Source organism: Geotrypetes seraphini, chromosome 4, assembly GCF_902459505.1.
Source record: "Geotrypetes seraphini chromosome 4, aGeoSer1.1, whole genome shotgun sequence".
In the NCBI taxonomy this organism is placed as follows: Eukaryota; Metazoa; Chordata; class Amphibia; order Gymnophiona; family Dermophiidae; genus Geotrypetes; species Geotrypetes seraphini.
Window position 1 is genome coordinate 297,992,284 of NC_047087.1, and position 17,118 is coordinate 298,009,401.

The window sequence follows — 17,118 nt, forward strand, 5'->3', positions numbered from 1 at the left end:
TTTCTATTTTATCCCCCCTTTTACAAAACTGTGGAGCGTTTTTTAGCGCCAGCCGTGGTGGTAGCAGCTCTGATGCTTAGAATTCTATGAGCGTCAGAGCTGTTACCACCGTGGCTAAAATCCACACTACAGTTTTGTAAAAGGGGGAGGGGTTAGTTTGTGATGACATATTCCATACTAGGCGAAGGTGTTTTCTGTGTTCTGTGTGTTCGAAAGACATGGTTTTCTGTTAGGATTGACGGTGTAGGATTGATCTGTACTGGTCTAGCTTGTTTAGTTTTACAATGGGTGTATTGATGTACTGTTCACTGCAATATGTAAGATGTTGCCTTTTCCTAGATACTCATGTGTGACGTGTGGATTCTTACTAAAAATCATGTTTTTTGTACAGATAGGGGGGGAGGGCAAAAAATGATGTCACATATGCTAGGTACGCCACTGCTCTGAACCCTCCGCGATCTTCAGGTAGATCGCGATCTATCTGTTAGACATGCCTGGTATATGGAATCTTGTTATTTTGGGGGGTTCCAGAATGTTGCTACTATTTGGATTTCTGCCAGGTGCTTGTCAAAACAGGATACTGGGCTAGATGGACTATTGATCTAACCCAGTGGTTCCCAAACCTGTCCTGGGGGACCCCCAGCCAGTCAGGTTTTCAAGATATCCCTAATGAATATGCATGAGAGAGATTTGCATACCTGTCACTTCCATTATATGCAAATCTCTCTCATGCATATTCATTAGGGATATCTTGAAAACCTGACTGGCTGGGGGGTCCCCCAGAACAGTTCATGCAATAATTTAAAAAAATGGTCATGTGCTAATGACAACATTAGTAAATGACCATTAAAGCAAAAAACAGAAAAAAGGGAGTTCTATGGCTGTGGTAAAAATGGTCGTAGCAGGAAAGGAAAGACGTAAGGGCACTCTAAGGCCACTTCTCCTGCTTAGTAAAAGGACTCTAAAATTATCCCAAATTCATATCAACCTATGTGAAAAAGTACTACTTATCTGCTTAGTTACTTGACCAACCAATTGATCAAATTTACTTAATAACTAGATTCATCTGACTGAATGCAGCCAGCCCTGTTAAATCTAAACCACATTACATATTAAATCGTACTCTAAGAGTGAAATAATTACTAAAGGTTCCTATCAAAGGCAGTGCCAAAAGAGATGAGAAAAAAAAAGTTGTTGAAATATATTACTGTTCATCTAGTCACTTCTAAGCCAGCACTGGAGGATAAAGTGAGCCGAGTCACTGGGTGTCAGGTCAAAAGCGTGCCGGGACAAAGGCGCGCCCAGACAATTGAGCGCAGCGTGCGCCGCTCTAAATTACTGTTTTTAGCGCTCCGACGGGGGGGCGTGGGGGGAACCCCACTTTACTTATTGACATCGCGCCGCATTGTGGGGGCGTTGTGGGGGGTGTGGGGGGTTGTAACCCCCCACATTTTACTGAAAACTTCACTTTTTCCCTGTTTTTAGAGAAAAAGTTCAGTTTACTGTAAAATGTGGAGGGTTACAACCCCCCCAAACCCCCCATAACGCTGGCACGATGTCTATTAAGTAAACTGGGGGGGTTCCCCAACAAAAACCCCTAAAAACTGTAATTTAGAGCGGCGCAGCGGCGCGCACTGCGCTCAATTGTCAGCGCGCGCTTTTGTCTTTCGCGCCATTGTCTATGAACCGAGTCACTGTCTCCTCTAGCCATGGGAATGCAGGGAGGGAGGGGAAGAGAGAATGAGCAGAGTTGCTGTTTGCCACCATCCATGCTGAAATCTGTGCTTCTAGAAGCAGTGCTCCACAATAAGAAAGACACTGGGTAAAGTTGGGATTCATGGAAGAGTAGCAAGGCAGAAACCACCACCAATAGTAACATCGATGCTTGTCTCATGTTTGCAAAAATACCTGGATGATTCCCAAGCCTTTTGAGAGAATGTTCTATGGACAGACAAGTCAAAAGTGGGACCCTTTGGACAGCCAGCACAAATCATGTTGTCTGGTGTAAAGCAAAAACAGCATTGCACAGTAAAAACATCAAAACCAACAATCAAACAGTATGATAGTGTGGACCTGGATAACTTGCTATTTTTGGAGGAACCAAGTCTTCTGCACTGTAGCAGAAAAATCTTAAGAAGAATGGTCGTCTGTCCATGAGCTGCAGCGTAACTGAGTTTTATAGCAAGACAATGATCCAAAACACACAAGCAAGTGTACATCTGAGTGACAGGAACAAAAATTAAAGTTTTGGTTTGGCTTAGTCAAAGTCCTGACTTGAGCCTAATAGAGATGCTGTAAGAGGACCTGAAATGAGCAATTCATGCATGAAAACCTATGGGGCTCATAATCGAAACAGAAAAACATTTAAAAAACGGTCTAAATCGGCACTTGGATGATCAGTAACAAAAGTCGTCCAAGTGCCGATAATTGAACAGGGTTTTAGACGTATTTAAAAATGACTTAGGCCTTCACAGTGCTGCTGAAAGACCAGAGCTAAAAGGGACGTTTTAGGAGGAGTGGTGAGGGAGGGACATGGGCCGTCCTAGACTTAGTCGTACTGCATGTATAATTGAAAGTTTTACAACACTGCCTAGACGGAACTTGGATGTTGTGACTTAGGCCATCTAAAACCAGGTCTAAGACCACAGAAGGTATCCAAAGTGACAAGATAATCACTGCAGACACAAGTACAGACCCCCCACACACTCCCCCAGTGATCACTGACCCTCCACCACCACCTCCATAAAAATCGTAATAACAACTTTACATATCTGCCTCCAGAACATCAGCATCTGGCAGCCTGACATAGGAAAGCCTAGTAGAGCTGCACAGAGGTGGCTTAAGTGGTCTTGGGGGTGGGTTAGTTAACCATGGAGAGGAGGACCCAGGCCCATAAGCCACTCTAATCACTAAATTCATGGAGAAACATGTGCACCCCCCAAAAACCCCCCAAACCCTTTTGTACTGCCATATAAGTGGCTCCTGCAGCCATAAGGGCTATTGGGGTGGTAGATAGGTGGGTCTAGTAGATTCTGGGGGTGTTTTGGGGGGCTCACCATGACCTATAAGGGAGTTGTAGTTAGATGTTTCTGTAGCACCCTTTTTGTGAAGTTCACAGCAGTGCCCTGTTAGGTACCCCATTACTCTGGTGCCATGCCTGGGTTTCCAGTCCATCACTTTTCTGGCCCCTCCCATGCCCAAAAGGTCTTTTTCTAGGCATTTGTGACTTGGACGAATTTTTGGATGAAAATGGGGTATAAAGATTGGCGACTTAATGGTCTGGGCAATCAGATGGCTGGATGTACAGTTGGACGATTTTCCAAAAAAAAAAATAAAAAAAAAAAAATGCTGGATGTATTTTTCAAAAATGGACCTTTTCCCATGTCTGACTTTGGGCGACTTAGGCCAAAACGGACTTAGACGTTTCTTTTGATTATGCCCCCTCAATGTGACTGAATTAAAGCAGTTCTGCAAAACGTGGGCTCAGATTCCTTAGCGATTGTTTGTAGGGGGCATTGAGTAGGAGATCACTCTATTAAAATCCAGCTTCTTAATATGCAGCCCAGAAACAAGGGCCTGAAAGTTAGCAAATTGATGATCCTGAGCAGGAAAAATGCAGTTTGTGCTGTTCACTGCAAGTTACATTATTTAATTTACATACCAATGGGGTGCTTTGCATCTTATGTATCCCAAGCAAATTAAAATGTATTAACAGTCAAAGTTACTTGTCTGTAGCAGGTGTTCTCTGAGGACACCAACAAAGCCCGAGGCAGGAAACAGTACCCAGCAACTTTTCCTAGAAGCATATGGGTAGGTTCACCATGCGTGCACGCTTGTTCCCACTTGCTGCTGTCACATGGAGCCTCTTTAGTCTATTACTAGACTCCAAATGAGGAGGGGTGTGTGAATTTGGGAGAAGGGTGGATACTCTGGGTGAGGGCTTTTGGGAGCAGCTACCTCCCTCCACCCAAATTGTTCATCCTCTTCCAAAGACTCTAAAATAAGCTTCCCTCCCCAAAAAACATCCTGAAGTCCCTCCCCAAAGCATCCACCCCTTCCCAAAATTACCCTCCTCTGTATCCACCCCATTCCATAAGTCCTTTCAGGCAGTTAGGTTTACAGGATACCCACAATGAATATGCATCAGATAAACCTACATGAACATTCATTGTGGAAATCCTGACTTGGTGTGTCCTGAGGACTGGGTTGAGAACTCCTGCTCTAGCAGTAGTACCATCAGACTACCACTAGAGGCCATGACTGAAATTTTGAACTCAGACCTGGCACGGATACTCCTGTCCATCCTAATCTAGAACACTAAGTCATCCATAAGGTAGATTTGAGGGTGGGGGTGGAGTAGGGTTGGGGGGTTGGGGGGTCTTCGGGGGGGGGGGGGTGGATGCTCTAGGGGTGTCTTCGAAAGGGGATGGTATTTGGGAGCTGCTCAATTCAATCTAGTGCAGGCAATGTTAGTGGCATTAATAATAATGTTAGTTGTCATTAAGATTAATAACCACCAGTTTAGAGTATTCCTAATTTTTAGTTTCATTGTTTTAGTTTTAACATATACCATTGATGACAAAGGAGAACCTATATTCTGACACACAGGCCATAATTTAGGATTTGTCTAGTTCTTTTTTTTAAATTATAGAGCCTCACGGACTTACTTGTTACATTGTAGATGTGTTTTCGTTCTGATACAGACACAGATAATTCTTCTAGCTCTTTATCAAGCTGCTTGTTAATCTGGATCTTCTGATTTATATGCTTTTCCAGATCCTCAATGATCTTCTTACGATTCTTCACATCCTGCTTGTGATGCTGAGTATTTCAGAGAAAGGTGCATGAGATTTCATCAGGCTTTTCTATAGATCCCTTCCAGTAAATATTTAAACTGTGTGGTCAACTTTATTTGTAAATGCTAGCTGCAGCATTTAAATTAGTCATGGATATCCATTACCACTATCCGAATAGTGAGCAGTGCTGAATATCCATGCAGAATGGTCAGCACTGGAGCTTTCCAGATGGCAGTGATCAGTCTGCTACCTAAATAACTATCTGGATAAAGAGTGGCAGCTTCTTTGCTGCCTACTCTCTGTATAACGTTCTGGCTGAGGTGGTTTGTAAGGATATTCAGTGGCACAGATCGGATAGAACAGCTGAATATCCACCATCAGCAGCGCCTAAGCCATTTAACCCTATAATGACTGCTGTTATCCTGATAAATGGCTTTGAATATTGGGCCCTAGATTGACTCCAGGGATTCAAGACAAAGTCGGACAAGTTCCTGCTAAACTGAAACGTACCCAGGTGAGGCTGGACTCAATTAGAGCACTGGTCTTTGACCTGGGTGCCGCCGTGTGAGCGGACTGCTGGGCACGATAGACCACTGGTCTGACCCAGTAGTGGCAATTCTTATGTTCTTATGACTGATTGTTTCATTTTTGTTGTTGTTTGCTTCCTGCTTGCTGTAAATTCATAACTCACCTTTTCTTGAACCTTAAGAGTTTCTTCCAATACTGACATCTGATGGGAGATTCTGCTGTCATAGTTTTCCACATTTAGATACTATGGAACAAGAAATAACCGTGAAATGAATGCTGTAAGCATGAAATACTTGACTCTTTTTCTCCCCCCTCTCAATGGTACCAGACGCAAGGAACTATACGACAGCCTTTTGGCGACACAGGCAGCGAAGATTGACCCTACCATCTCCAATCTACTGATCAAATCAACAGACATTAAAGTATTCCGAAAAGAAATCAAAACTCATCTTTTCAAAAAACACTTCCCATCATCCTAACCTCACTATAGCACTAGAATATACTCTCATGAATACCACCTCCACCACCACAGCAACTCCTTCAACATAGTATAACTCACTACTGTATCCCGAATGTATTATCATTATTAGTATTCATCATAGTAACCTATTATATACCTACTCTTTGCTTTGTAATTCTCCAGGAAATGTCCAGACTTTCAATGTAACTTGCTATACACATGACTCTTTGAATTGTATTGATAACCCTCCTAGAAAAGTCCAGACTTTTAATTTGTATACTTACTCCTTGCTTTGTACTTCTCCTGGAAATGTCCAGACTATCAATTGTAACTTGCTATATACATGTATTGTAACGCTCCTGGAAATGTCCAGACTATTAATTTGTAATCCGCTTAGAACCGCAAGGTACAAGCGGAATAGAAATCACTAATGTAATGTAATAGATGTGCTGTGAAAAGCCAAAATTGCTTAGCTTAGCAGTAATATTAATCTTGCACAGACATTCATTTGGGACAGAAATGTTTATGTTTATTGAATTCTTTCACAATCAAATCAAAGAGGTCAGTTGAAATCCTTGATAAACACTTGGAACTTGATTTATTGGAACTTTTCCCTTTGGCTCTTAAACATTTAACACCAATCTGATTTTGCTGCATTCTGAATCACATTTCCGGAATTATTTGATTTAAAGAAGTATCAGGTGTCAGTGAAATGTGGTTTAGGTAATGAGCAGAGATGCTATAATAAAGAAATTGTGAGGAGAGGAGAGGGAAGTTTGGCTTTCTCATTCTGTAGCCACTCTACTTTTTTTTTTTTCCAATTCTTTATTCATTTTTTCATCTTACATCAAGTGTACAATCTTACATCAATTAAATCATGCACATCACTTGAAATTCTTTTCTATTATCATCTTAAATACATAAATTAAGCCCCTCCCCCACCCTCCCTTTCCACAAATATTGTAAATCAAGCATATCATACATGTGTTATATTTAAAAATATTAATTAAACCAATAATATAACTATATAGCCCCCTTTCCCATTATTATAATTATACTTTTAGTGTAAAAAAGGTGTCTAATCATTACAATATGTTATCAATGGCCCCCAAATCTTTTTAAAATTATTATAATTCCCTTTTTGTATGGCAATTATTCTTTCCATTTTGTATATATTGCACAACGAATTCCACCAGAAGGTGTAATTAAGTCTGGTGTAATTTTTCCAATTTCTGGTTCTCTGCGGAGATCTCAGAACTAGTAAAGCAAAATAAAAAAGCATTCGTAACATACAAACAATCACTACGAAAAACTATCTGACGAATTCCAGGAAAGTTAAAAAGACAGTCAGGGAGGCCAAACTCCAGATGGAAGAAAGTATAGCAAAACAGATCAAAAAAGGGGATAAATCCTTTTTTAAGTATGTTAGCGACAGGAAAAAAACCACAAGCAGTATTGTACGCCTAAAGAAACCTGACGGAAACTTCATAGACTCGAACGCAGACAAAGCAGAACTACTCAATAACTACTTCTGCTCGGTTTTCACCTGCGAAGCAGCAGGATCTGTTCCTCAGCTACAGACAAAGGGGCGCTCAGAGGACCCATTCTGGGACCTTGAATTTACCGCGAGCGATGTCTACCACGAACTATCAAAGCTGAAAGTAAACAAAGCTATGGGCCCGGATAATCTACACCCCAGAAAACTTCGGGAATTGAAGGATAACCTGGCAGAACCTTTAGCTGAGCTCTTCAATCTTTCCCTAAGGAAGGGAGAGGTCCCCTGGGACTGGAAAACTGCCAACGTTATTCCGCTCCACAAAAAGGAATGCAGGTCAGAGGCGTTCTGTGTATGCTATTCTATGAAAATTTTGTGATATTTTTGCAAATTTTAAATTAATAAATATGTACAATACTTCTAACTTTGTAATTTGATATAGTATTTTTCTGTGGTATATACTCTTTAGGGATTCCTTTTTTTTATCTTTGAGATTTACTTTTGAATCCCGTTGTTTATTGGTTGCAGCTCTGCTTTATTTTTTGTTTAACTGAATTTTAATGCCAAAAAATGTAAGGTAATGCACTTTGGAAGAGGAAATCCATGCAGAACATACACCCTGAATGGTGAAAACCTAACAAGAACTGTAGCAGAACGGGACTTAGGAGTAATCATCCGGGAAGATATGAAAGCTGCTAATCAGGTGGAGAAAGCTTCAGCAAAGGCTTGACAAATGCTGGGTTGCATCAGAAGGAGCTTAATTAGCCGCAAACCTGAAGTTATACTGCCGTTATACAGATCCATGGTGAGACCTCACCTGGAATAATGTGTTCAGTTTTGGAGGCCACATTATCAAAAGGATGTGAAGAGAATGGAGTCGATTCAGCGGATGGCCACTAGGATGGTCTCAGGACTTAAAGATCTCCCATATAACGAACATTTGAGCAGACTACACTTATATTCTCTCGAAGAGCGTAGAGAAAGGGGGGACATGATAGAATCATTCAAATACATCACGGGCTGCATTGAGATGGAGAAAGAAATCTTTTTTCTTACCGGTCTCACGGTGACAAGAGGGCATCCGCTAAAGCTCAGAGGGGGGAGATTTCGTGGGGACACCAGGAAATACTTCTTCACAGAAAGGGTAATTGATCGATGGAATGGTCTTCCATGACAGGTAGTCGAGGTCAGTAACACGCTCAACTTCAAGGGACGATGGGACAGACAGGTGGGGTCGCTCAAGAGGAATGCTTAATAGATGGATTATCAAGGGAGGGAGGGATGCTAAATAGATGGATGCTTAATAGATAGATTCTCGAGGGAGGGAGGGTTCTTGAGTGGGCAGACTTATTGGGCCGTCGGCCCTTTTCTGCCGTCATGCTCTATGTTTCTATGTTTCTATATTATTAATAAAAGTTTATTATTGCTTGGTGAAATTTGACTTTTTATTCTCATAGACGTCCCAAATAGAATTGTATCATATGATAGAGCTACAAGGTTTTCTAATAAACAATTAATTTGAGACTAAATTGATTTCCAAAAAGCCATGATACATGGACAAAAATATATTAAATGATCTAGAGTCCCTGCTTCCAGATTACAGTGCCAGTATCTATTATACTTAGAGCAATCCAACTTTTGTAATCTAACTGGGGTCCAAAATGCTCTACATTTTTTGAAGAAAAGCAGTTCTTTTCTTTAGCAATAGTCAAATACTGCCTTTTTTGTCTGTGTTGTAAACCTGGCAAAATGGTAAACTGCCTCCTGGAAGCATTAGATGACTGTTGAACTATTCAAGGATACTCACAAATACCGTATGAAAAATTATTGCTTATCTGGATAAGTGGCCCTTTTATTAACATGCGGTAAAGTTTTGCAGTTACTGTGTAGTAATTATCAAGTCCCCTGTGGCAACTGTCGGGGGCATACCCAGCATCTCTCCAAATTCAATTACATTACATTACATTACATTAGGGATTTCTATTCCGCCTGTGCCTTGCGGTTCTAGGCGGATTACAATATAGAAATATCTGGGATATTCCAGTAGAGTTACATTTCGGGATAAGAGTAAGTTACAGGAACAGTAATGAGATATGATACTACAATTTCACAGAAGATAATACTTGTTGCAGAAGATAATACATATAACGGAAGATAATGCATTTAACAGAGGTAATACATGTTAACTCGATCGGTTGAATCGGGTGTAGTGTAGCAGAATTACAGTACATTCTAGATCGCAGATAAAAAGATAATATAGGTGGGTATTTCCGAAGTCGTTGATTGGGAGGTCATTGGGTGGCGGTTAGAGTGATGGGAGATATTTTTTGAACAGTAATGTTTTTATTTCTTTGCGGAACTCTTTTATGTCTGTTGTTTTGAGATGTCAGAGTCTATTTTAGCTGCCTGTGTCCCCAGGAGGTTGTCGTAAAGTTTATTTTACCGCACTAGTTATTCCCTTTTGTTCCCTTTTGTCAATGTCTTTAAAAATTGTTATTACTCCCTGTTTGTTTTTGTTTAAAATGTATTTTATTTAGTACTTTGTTTTAGCGTTTTTGTACACCGCCTAGAAGGCTTGATTGGGCGGTATAAAAATTTTTAAATAAACTTGAAACTTGATTGATAAATATGTTAAAAAGCAGTGGTCCCAGCACAGACCCCTTCTTTTTGTTCCCTCAGATCGAATGTTGTGCAACCCTAGCGATGAACAATGGCTTGGAAGGCTATTGCAGACAGTGTCCATCCGCCTGGATTCAGTATCTGAAGATAGAAGTATTCATTACCAGTGGCATGCTGCAGGGATTGGTCCTAGGTCCAGTTCTTTTTAACATTTATCTATTCTAAGCAATACTGCAAAGGGGCTATTGGGAAATGTTTGCCTCTTTGTGGATGAAACCAAAATCTACAACATGGTAAATAAGTTGGAATGAGTGGATATCAAGAGGAGGGATCTAGTGAAGTGAAGAATGATCTAGAGCAGTGGTTCCCAAACCTGTCCTGGAGGACCCCCCAGGCCAGTCGAGTTTTCAGGCTAGCCCTAATGAATATGCATGGAGCAGGTTTGCATGCCTGGCACCTCCATTATATGCAGATCTCTCTCATGCATATTCATTAGGGCTATCCTGAAAACCTGACTGGCCTGGGGGTCCTCCAGGACAGGTTTGGGAACCACTGATCTAGAGTTTGACAGCTAAGACTTTTAATGGTGTTGATATTCAGCATGACCCCTTAAAAAAATATTTATGGAATTTTAACAATGAGTTATATATTTACAAGCACACACACTTGCAAAGCAACATTCCGGGTCCTTCTGGAATATTGTACACATCTCAAATGAGGTAAACAAATAAGAAGATAAAGTAATAGAGGGGCGTGGCTTGGACGCGAATTCTGATGGTCGGGTAAACGAATAGCTCCGTGCAAACAAGCTATATTTATAGAAATTACTACAAAAAATTAAAAATTTACTGAAAAAAAACCTAAATATTGAAAGATAATGGCGTCTAGCAAACAGAACAAAAGCAATTCAGGAGCTGGAGGATCCGGTACAGGAAGCAACAAAAGATCAAAACCAGAACCAAATACTCCTCCTTCAAAAGTTCCGTTGCCATCAGATGATAACCCTGATGTTATGGAAGAATTAAGACAAATTAAAGAAATTGTTTTAGATAGCAACAAAAAATTACATAAAGCTATCGAAGATGCGGCAACACTAACTAAAAGAGTAGATTTGACGGAAAACAGAATAAATATATTGGAAGATAACTTCGAACAACTGAATCTAGACATGAGACAAAACAAAATAATATGGAAAGAAGTAGAAGAAATTAAAAAAGACCTTGAAGACAGTCGAAACCGCGAAAGAAGAAATAATTTAAGAATTATAGGAATGCCGGAAGGGGTAGAAAAAAATAATCCTATAACTTTCCTAGAACAATTTCTACCTAAAATACTACCATTAAAATTCAAAACGCCGTTGGAAATCGAAAGGGCACACCGGATACCAACACAAAGAAAAACTTCACAAGCGGGTCCAAGGACATTAATATTCAAACTTCTGAGACATCAACAAGCACTGGAAATATGTCAATTAGCTAAAGAAAATAAAAATCTCAGATGTCAAGACTCAAAAATACATATTGTCCCTGATTGTGCGAAAGAAACCGCATCCAAAAGGAAAAAATTTCTGGACATGAGACCACAACTGAAATCGCTAGGGGCTAGATACGGGCTCCTTTATCCATCAATAATGAAAATAACAATTGCAAACAAAACTCAAAATTTTTCAGATCCTACAAAACTACAAGAATTTCTGGACCAATATGAACAACCTATGACATCCTAAAATCATCTTATAAGAAAATCTCATAATTAAAACTGAATATTTATATAGTTCTTTATACTTTATAAAAAACTTTAATATATAAAAATTGATCTTATAAACAAAAGGAATAATAAGATCTACGATTAAACATTAGAATGTGAAGAAGATTCAAATAACAACGGAATGGAACTACATGTGTTTAAGCATAAACATGGAACTATACAAAACCAACGTGCTTGGCAGAAAAGTAAAATCAAACTACATAATCTTACACTACTTGAATGAAAATTTCATATACAATTTTGAAGAAAATATACTTACAAGGAAGATCGTAGTTGGAACAAAGATCCGAACGAAATGTTAACACAGAAGAGGAGTTAAGTAATACAATATGGGAGTGGCATTGATTGACTATATATAGACGAGAGACGTTGCCTGAAGGAAAGGGAGAAATCTCCAATCACATGGCCAAAATGTCGTGAAATATAAAACAGAAAGAGATTGGTTGATAAGAAGTATATCCTGTAAAAGGATGTACTTCCGTTTTGAAACTATCTCTCAGAATGTTTTTCTTCCGAGTGTATGTTTGACGGATATTAATGTGCACTGCTTTAATAGGAAATAAGAAAAGAAAATAATCTAAAAAAAAAAAATACAGGTTTAAGATTGTTGAATGGCTTGCATAGTTCTGACAGAGTTAAACAAAAAACGTAAGCTCAATTTAATCAAAGAAAGATTTTCACGCTTAAAATACATGTAACCTCAGTCGTGTGATTGACTCACATCATCCCACAGCAAGCTATCCAAAAGATATTTAACACTTGAGAGGAAACAATTTTTTGCGTTATCTCAATGGTAAATAAGGAGGAATGAGCTCTAATTTCATAGTTCAATAAATGGTGTCTTCCATTATGGAATTTCACCTGGGAGCCTCCTCACAAAATAATTTTGAGAAAATGTTGCACAAAATTTGAACGAATCCACCAAACATACCATACACTCACTAATCCTAATTACTCCAAAGACATTTTAAGCCAGTCAGATTATGCTACTCTAGTGAGCCTTCATTGAAAGATATTCCGGAAAAAAAAAAAAAAAATGCGAAATATATCATTCAGAGAAGTTTCATTCTAATCTAGAAACATTATATTTCGTATTGATTCCAATCTATAACATAATAGAAGATAAGATAGATAGAGGAAAATTTATAATTTTAAGATACACTTGAATTATAAAATTTCCTCCAAGACTCATTAAATTGAGCTAATGTCTACTTATTACTATGATAATAGTTATAATAATATAATTATTAGAAATCAATATATGTAAAGATGATTTCAAGATAAACATAGATATTATAGCAAATTCTATTAATGATTTATATTTAAATTTATCAAGAGATAAGATAATATTTCTTTTATATAAATTTAGATACATTAATTTGTATATAGAATTTATATATTTGAAAATATATATATTTGCTAGATACATGGAAAATTTACTAGATAGATGGAAATAATTTAATAGTAGTAAATAAAGAAATTTCTGTATTAGCTTGAGGGAGTTATTTTAAACCTAACCTCATCTTGCGTATCCAAGTTTTCGTATTTAAAAGGAGGGGGGTGGGAAGGAAGGGGAAGGGATGGATGGGAGGGGATGAGAGGGAGAGACATATAGAGGGGATGAAAGTAAAAAAGGAAAATCATAAATTATTAAGTGTATTGGGAAAATATATTAATAAAAATCATTATATATTTATAGATAGAAAATTGTATTATAAAAATATAAATATAAATGGATCTTAAAATTATATCTTTGAATGTTAATGGTCTAAATCATGTTATAAAAAGGAAAAAAGCATTATTGTTTCTAAAGAGACAAAATGCAGATATATGCTGTATACAAGAGACCCACCTCTCAAATATTGAATCTAATAAGCTGACAGGAGGTTGGGTCAAGCATTGTTTTTTTTTCACCAGCTATAGGGAAAAAAGCAGGTGTTGCTATTCTAGTAAATAAAAAATGCTCAGCTTCATTTAAACTAAAAGCATCAGATACTCAAGGAAGATGGGTAAAAGTGGAAATGTGCATGGGAAATACTGCCTTGACATTGTTTAACATATATGCCCCTAATTCGAACCAAAATGAATTTTTTAAAACTCTTCAACAAATGATTTTACCACTGGCTACTTCAAATCTAATAGTAGCTGGGGATTTTAATGCAGTTATGGATCCTTTATTGGACAAAAACCCAAGTAGATTTATGAAATCAATGGGATTAGATAATTTAGTACAAACTTGCGATTTGACAGATATTTGGCGAATACTTCATTTTAATGGACGGGAATTTTCTTTCTGTTCTCATGTTCATAATTCTTTTTCAAGGATAGACTATATTTTTATATCAAATCATCTAGCACATCAGGTGACACAAGCTGCCATTGATCCAATCATTTTATCTGATCATGGTGGGGTGTGGATCGAAATTAAGATCATAGATCAAAACACTAATAGACCAACTTGGAAATTTGATAATACATTGCTTATAGATCCAATATTTTGTGAGAATTTTCAAACAAAAATGAATGATTATTTTCAAATAAATGATAAAAATGAAATTTCCAGGGAAACATTATGGGATGCTTTCAAGGCATCAATGAGAGGACAAATAATTTCTTATTCGGCTTATCTAAATAAACAGATTAGAAAACAATTTTCAAACTTAGAAAAAGAGATTAAAATTTTAGAATCAAAACTTATAGAAAAATGGGAATATTCCATTCAACAAGAATTATTAAAAATTAAAAGTAAATATAACGAGATCTCATCAAAGATGATTAGAAAAGATTTATTTTCTCAACAAGCATTGTATTATGGTAACTCAAATAAGTCGGGAAGAATATTAACAAATTATCTTAAAGCGAAGAAAAGAAAATCAAAAATAATTGCTATAAAAGATGAAAATGGTGATACATTAACACAAATTGAACCTATATTAAAACAGTTCCTAAAATTTTATAAATCTCTTTATTCTTCCGAAACTTATTTAAATAAAGAAAAAGATGGTTTAGAATTTTTGAAAATGTTAAAGGGTCCAAAAATTCCTGAACATATAAAACGAAGTATGGAAGAGCCAATATCACTAAAAGAATTAGGAACAGCTTTGAAATCCCTTAGAGTTGGATCCGCTCCAGGTGGTGATGGATATACAGTAGAGTTTTATAAAACATTTCAAAATTTTCTATTACCCTATTTATTAAATCTTTATCAATATCAACTTAATAAAGATTGTATAAAAGGCACTATAGCAGAATCTTTAACAATTGTTTTGCCAAAGCCAAATAAAGATCCCACTTTGGTTTCAAACTATAGGCCAATATCTTTAATAAATGTAGATGGAAAAATATTAGCAAAAATACTTGCGTTAAGATTGGCTAATGCTCTCCCCCATATTATAGGTATGTCCCAAACAGGATTCGTTGCTCAAAGACATTCATCTCATAATACCAGATTAGCATTCCATATGTTATACTTAACAAAAAAAATAAATGAGCCTACTTTTACTGTGTCTTTAGATGCAGAAAAGGCTTTTGATAGAATAGAATGGACATTTATGTATCAGGCAATGGAATGGTTTGGTATAGGTCCTGGATTCATACAAATGATACAAACATTATATAACTCCCCTTCTGCTAGATTATATATTAATAATGCATTTTCAGAAAAATTTAATCTACAGAGAGGAGTTAGACAAGGTTGTCCCTTGTCCCCTTTATTGTTTGATATAGTTCTAGAACCTTTAATATTAGCAATCCAACAAGTAAAGGAAATACAAGGTATACCTCATTTAGATAGAGAATACAAGATATCAGTTTATGCTGATGATTTATTATTATATTTGAGGAACCCAGAATCTACCATTCCATATTTACTTGAACTGATTAAGAAATTTGGAAAATTTTCTGGATATAAAATAAATTGGAACAAATCAGAAGTTCTTCCACTAAATGTACATTGTACAAAAGGTTTATTTAATACATTCTCTTTTGTTTGGAAAGAAGATGCTATTAAATATCTTGGAATTTGGCTTACAAAAACTTTGGACGATACAATGAAAATTAATGAAAAATGTTTATTACAAAAAGTGACAGAGATGTGTGAACAATGGAATCCTTTACATTTATCTTGGTGGGGAAGAGTACAAACTGTTAAAATGATGATCTTACCTGTAGTTTGCTACCAAATGGGAATGATACCAGTTTTCTTTCAAGAATCTTTTTATACAAAATTAAATAAGATATTGACAAAATTTATTTGGCTTGGGAAAAATCCCAGAATTGCTTTAGTGTCATTGCAAAGACCAATTACAGAGGGTGGGGTAAATTTTCCCAACTTTTATAGGTATCATCAAGCCTATATTTTACGTCAAGGTATGTATTGGATCCTCCCAGAGCCCACTGATAATATTCCAGACTGGTTCTGGTTAGAATGGAGACTCATGTTTCCTTTACGTCTTAGTCATGTAATTGGTATCAAAATGCCAAGGCTATACAAAGAACATAAAATATTTATGGATACCTGGAAAACTTTAAGATATATAAGTAATCTAACTCCTATATCAATTAGCAAATCAACAACTCAAACAATTTGGCTAAACCCCAAGATCAAGATTGGCGGTTTCAAAGTAATCTGGAAAGACTGGATGATAGCAGGTATTCGTATATTAGATGATGTAATAAAAAATGGTAAGTTGATGGAGTTTTCACAATTGCAACATAAATTTGGTCTTAACAAAACACAAAATTTTAGATGGTTGCAATTGAAGCAATCCATTCAGAAAGGGTTCCCTGAATGGAAAAATCTTACCAGTTATCACAGTTTAGAATTTTTGTGTTTCCAGATGGATTCAACAGGTCATGAAGCCGCACAGTGGTATAAATTAATATCCGGATATATAAATAAAAAACCAAAAAATGGTCTTAGAGACATTTGGAGCATTGAGATAAAGCATCAAATTAATGCATCTCAATGTCCACGACTTTGGTCTTGGAGGTTAAAATGTACGGCGTCAGCATCTATGAGACAAACTTGGTTTTTTCTTTTGCATAGAGCTTTATGGACCCCTGTTCGTTTACAAAAAATAGATAGCAATAGATCTAATAGATGCTGGCACTGTCATGTCGAAGTTGGGACATTAGACCATCTTTTATTCTTTTGTCCATTTATCTTATCATTCTGGAAATCAATTTGGCCTCAAATAAATAGGATGTTAGAAAATCCGGTAGCCTTGACATATGATACTATATTATTTGGAACAACTATGAGAGCAAGAAGTCAAATTTCATCAAGTAATAACAAACTTCTATTTATTTTAACTGGAATAGCAATACAACAAATAACATTCAATTGGAAAAACCATGACAGGTTAAACTACACTTTCTGGTGGAATTCTGTATGCCATATATACAAAATGGAACTCACCATTGCAACACAAAAAGGCTATATGAGTAAATTT

General features: G+C 37.0%; 1 protein-coding gene across 3 annotated transcripts in view; it reads right to left on the bottom strand.

Moving 5' to 3' along the window:
* CFAP43 (cilia and flagella associated protein 43) overlaps positions 1 to 17,118 on the bottom strand; it is a 387,888-nt gene that overhangs the window by 8,925 nt on the left and 361,845 nt on the right. For all 3 annotated transcript variants that reach the window (XM_033942773.1, XM_033942772.1, XM_033942771.1), the window contains exons 36-37: positions 5,488 to 5,568; positions 4,668 to 4,821 (exon numbers count right to left, since the gene is read on the bottom strand). In XM_033942773.1, coding sequence (XP_033798664.1) covers positions 4,668 to 4,821; positions 5,488 to 5,568 — 235 coding nt within the window. The remainder of the gene's footprint in view (positions 1 to 4,667; positions 4,822 to 5,487; positions 5,569 to 17,118) is intronic.